Below are 3172 nucleotides of genomic sequence, written 5' to 3'. Positions count from 1 at the left end.
CGCCGCCATGCCCTTGGGGGCCTGGTCCGACACGAATCTGCAGGACAACACAGGCTGCTGTGGAGGGGGTGGTCCACCCAGCCCACCCACGGGTCCCCGCCCGCCGGACCCCTTACTTGAGCAGCGGCTTCTGCAGGGCAGGCATGGGGGGAAACGCACTGAGCAGGACGGCCATGAGGGCCCAGCCTCGCTGGCTCTGCTGTTCGTCTGGGTTTTGCCAGAGCTGGGCCACCAGCTGGCTGAAGAGCTCATCCCGCAGCTTTGGCCGGTGCTGCCCCTGCCGCACCAGGTACGTGCCCATGGTCTGCCTCTGCCAGGACTGCAGGGATCCGTCCCCCAGGAGTCGCAGCATCTGCCGACAGCGAGGTGAGGGCAGGGTGCGCAGGGTTCCCAGGCGCCTGCTCTGTCCCTGCGAGAGCCCACCCTATCCTCTTCCTGAGGTGCCACTCACCACCCTATTGATGTCCAAGGCACGCTGAGGGTTCTCACCATCCAGCTGGGTCAAAGGCTTCGTCAGTGGCTGCCCTGGCCTGGGCAGGGATGGTTCCTGCAGGGAAGGAGGGTCACACGGTGCCTGGGCAGGGCCTGTCTGTGCTGGCCGGCTGGAGGCCGGCACAGGGAGCCCAAGGAGCAGGCACCCTGGGAGAGTGATGCAGGGGCTGTCCGGAAATGCAGCGCAGAAATCTTAATGTTCTTGGATTAGAAAACTGACACCCATAAACTCAGAAAAGATGGGAAGGGCAAAGAAGATTATAAAAACCGCCGTCAGCATCCCACTGCTAGAAACGGCCTCAGTGGACTCTCTAGCCTTCCTCCAGTTACTGGGTTTCTTTTTGTTTTTTGAGCTGGAGTCTCACTCTGTCGCCCAGGCTGGAGTGCCGTGACACACTCACGGCCACTCCAGCATCGACCTGCTGGGCTAAGGAGATCCTTCCACCTCAGCCTTCCAAGGAGGAAGCCTTCCAAGGAGGAATTTTTTATCTATTGTAGAGACGAGGTCTCGTCAAATTGCCCAGGCTGGTCTCAAACCCATGGGCTCAGGCCATCCACTCGCCTCGGCCTCCCCAAGGGCTGGGATGACAGGCTGAGCCACCAAGTCCGACCTCCTGTTCCTGTTTATGCATAGATACACATACCCCAGCACACTCCTCCTACTTGCTGGTTTTAAACAAAACAGAGCTCACACTCTATGTGCAGTTTTGAATCCTACTTTTGTTTGACACCGTGGGCTGGGCAGTTGCCCTTGTCATTAAACACTCTTTAAGGACATGATGTCATTGGCAGGATACTCTGGCAGGTGTAATAAAGGTGTGACACCATGGGTCTGAATAACACTATGATGAGACGTTTAGGTTCAGCAGATATTTTCAGAGCAGTTCAGCCACATCCTCAGCCCCGATGACTCGAGAGGGAGGAGGGAGAGTGGAAGAAGCGGGAAAGGGTGCAGGGTCTGCCCGGCAGGGACGACTGGGGCCAGCGAAGATCTTAGCTGGGGAGGAGGAGGGCCCACCTGAAAGCCAATGGAGACGAAGCTGGAGAAGGGGAACCGGTCGACGTCTGTCGGGAGGGCCAGGCTGGGCCGGGCAGGAACTTCAGGGGGCATGGACTCAGTGATGCTCCCGGCCAGGGCGTCCTGTTGGCCTGGGGACAAGCAACGGGAGGCAGCCTACAGGCACCAAGTGTGGTCCTGGCTCTGGACTACCTCTGCCCTCTCCATCAGCCACCAGCCCATCTACAGGCCGCCAAGCGGTGAGCTTAGGGGGAGTCTGGAGCATCGGAGAGAGGGACACGGGACAGACCCATCACACAGTAAAGGGACTGGGGAAGCAGGTCCCAGCAGAAGGGCCTAGTGAGACTCACCTTCCGCCGTCTTCAGCATGACGGCCAGCTCGGCTGGGATCTCCAAGCGCCCCAGCTCCTGGCAGAGAGGAACAATTTACTCAGGAACCACGGAGAGGGCATAGGGCCTGGTGTCCCTCCTCACCCCCAAGATTATAAACATCTCTGCCCGATCAAGGACTCAGATCCTGGGCACTCAACCAACAGAGCCCCCAGGGCCCTCAGAGGAAACCCAAGAGCACCAGAGAGCCAAGGGCAGCCCAGCCCTCTTCTATGGGTCAGGTTCCATGGTGGTACCCCACCCCCTAGGCTGCTCAGGTTTCAGCGGGTTCATCCCCCCATATAAAAACCCGCCAGCTCCAGGCCGCCTACCATGCTTGGCACTTTCTCCGAGGTCCCACCACTGTGCCAGCCACGCCAAAGCCCGAGCTGTTGGGGGGATGCAGGAAGAGCCGATGCCTCCACGGGTAGTCACCTAGCTATACCCCCCACCCCCAGTTCCACAGTTCAGCTGTTCTCTCCTGCTCCTGGGAGGCCCCGGCACCAGCAAAGAAGTGAGAACAGATGCAGAGGAGCCAGTTGCCTGGCGGTGCCATCGGTCCCTGCCTGCTCCCCGGCCCTCCAGAGCCCTACCTGCCTCAGCACTTATGGGTGTTCCTGCCCGTCTGCCAGGGAACCGGGAAGAGGGCAGGAAGAAGAAATGGTCCCAGGGGCCAAAGTCTAGTCGGGAGGGCCCAGAGAGGGGGGCGGTATGTGGGCACTGACCTTTGAGCTGCTTTATGGCCCTCAAATTGGAGTTATCGGGTGAGAGAGGGGAGCACTGGGGGCCAGGAAGGAACCCCAGGAAGGAAGGGAAGAGCCAGGCGCTGGGGGGAGTGGCAGGGATGGAGGGTCCTTGCAGGGCCCTCAGCCCACCCTGCCCAGACAGAAGGAAATGGGTTGAGCTCAAGCAGCAGTAGTCACTAAGGCCGCAGTCCCTGAGAGGCTGGGCAGACAGTGTAGCCGCTGTCGGGATTTAACCAAGTTGGCCGCCAAGCCTGGCTAGCTCCAATCCTGAGCTGCCCCACTGCCGTGGCCCCACCCAAGCACCTGCAGTCTCTGCCGCCTCCAGAGCAGGGGCCGGGCCACCAGGAGGATGGTGTTCAGCTGTCCCAGAGCTGCCCGCCGCCGGAGGTATCGCTTCCTGGAGGCCATGGAAGGGAATGGAACGACAAGTTCAAACTCATGCTTCCTGCCTGACACCTAAATCCTCTAAGCCCAGACACTAGAGTAGAAACAGACTCCAGGCTGGGCTCGGTGGCTCAGCCTGTCATCCCGGCACTTTGGGAGGCCG

General features: G+C 60.3%; 1 protein-coding gene across 1 annotated transcript in view; it reads right to left on the bottom strand.

Moving 5' to 3' along the window:
• MYO15B (myosin XVB) overlaps positions 1-3033 on the bottom strand; it is a 15323-nt gene extending 12290 nt beyond the window's left edge. The window contains exons 1-7 of the mRNA XM_021709267.1: positions 2929-3033; positions 2212-2268; positions 1861-1918; positions 1511-1641; positions 452-547; positions 117-352; positions 1-37 (exon numbers count right to left, since the gene is read on the bottom strand). Of these exons, the coding sequence (XP_021564942.1) occupies positions 1-37; positions 117-352; positions 452-547; positions 1511-1641; positions 1861-1918; positions 2212-2268; positions 2929-3033 (720 nt within the window). The remainder of the gene's footprint in view (positions 38-116; positions 353-451; positions 548-1510; positions 1642-1860; positions 1919-2211; positions 2269-2928) is intronic.
• Between the last annotated feature and the right edge of the window lie 139 nt (positions 3034-3172).

The sequence above is a fragment of the Carlito syrichta genome, unplaced genomic scaffold (assembly GCF_000164805.1).
Source record: "Carlito syrichta isolate Samal-C Ts95f unplaced genomic scaffold, Tarsius_syrichta-2.0.1 Scaffold170021, whole genome shotgun sequence".
In the NCBI taxonomy this organism is placed as follows: Eukaryota; Metazoa; Chordata; class Mammalia; order Primates; family Tarsiidae; genus Carlito; species Carlito syrichta.
Note: the sequence above shows the minus strand (reverse complement) of the source record. Positions and strands in the feature narration are given on the sequence as shown.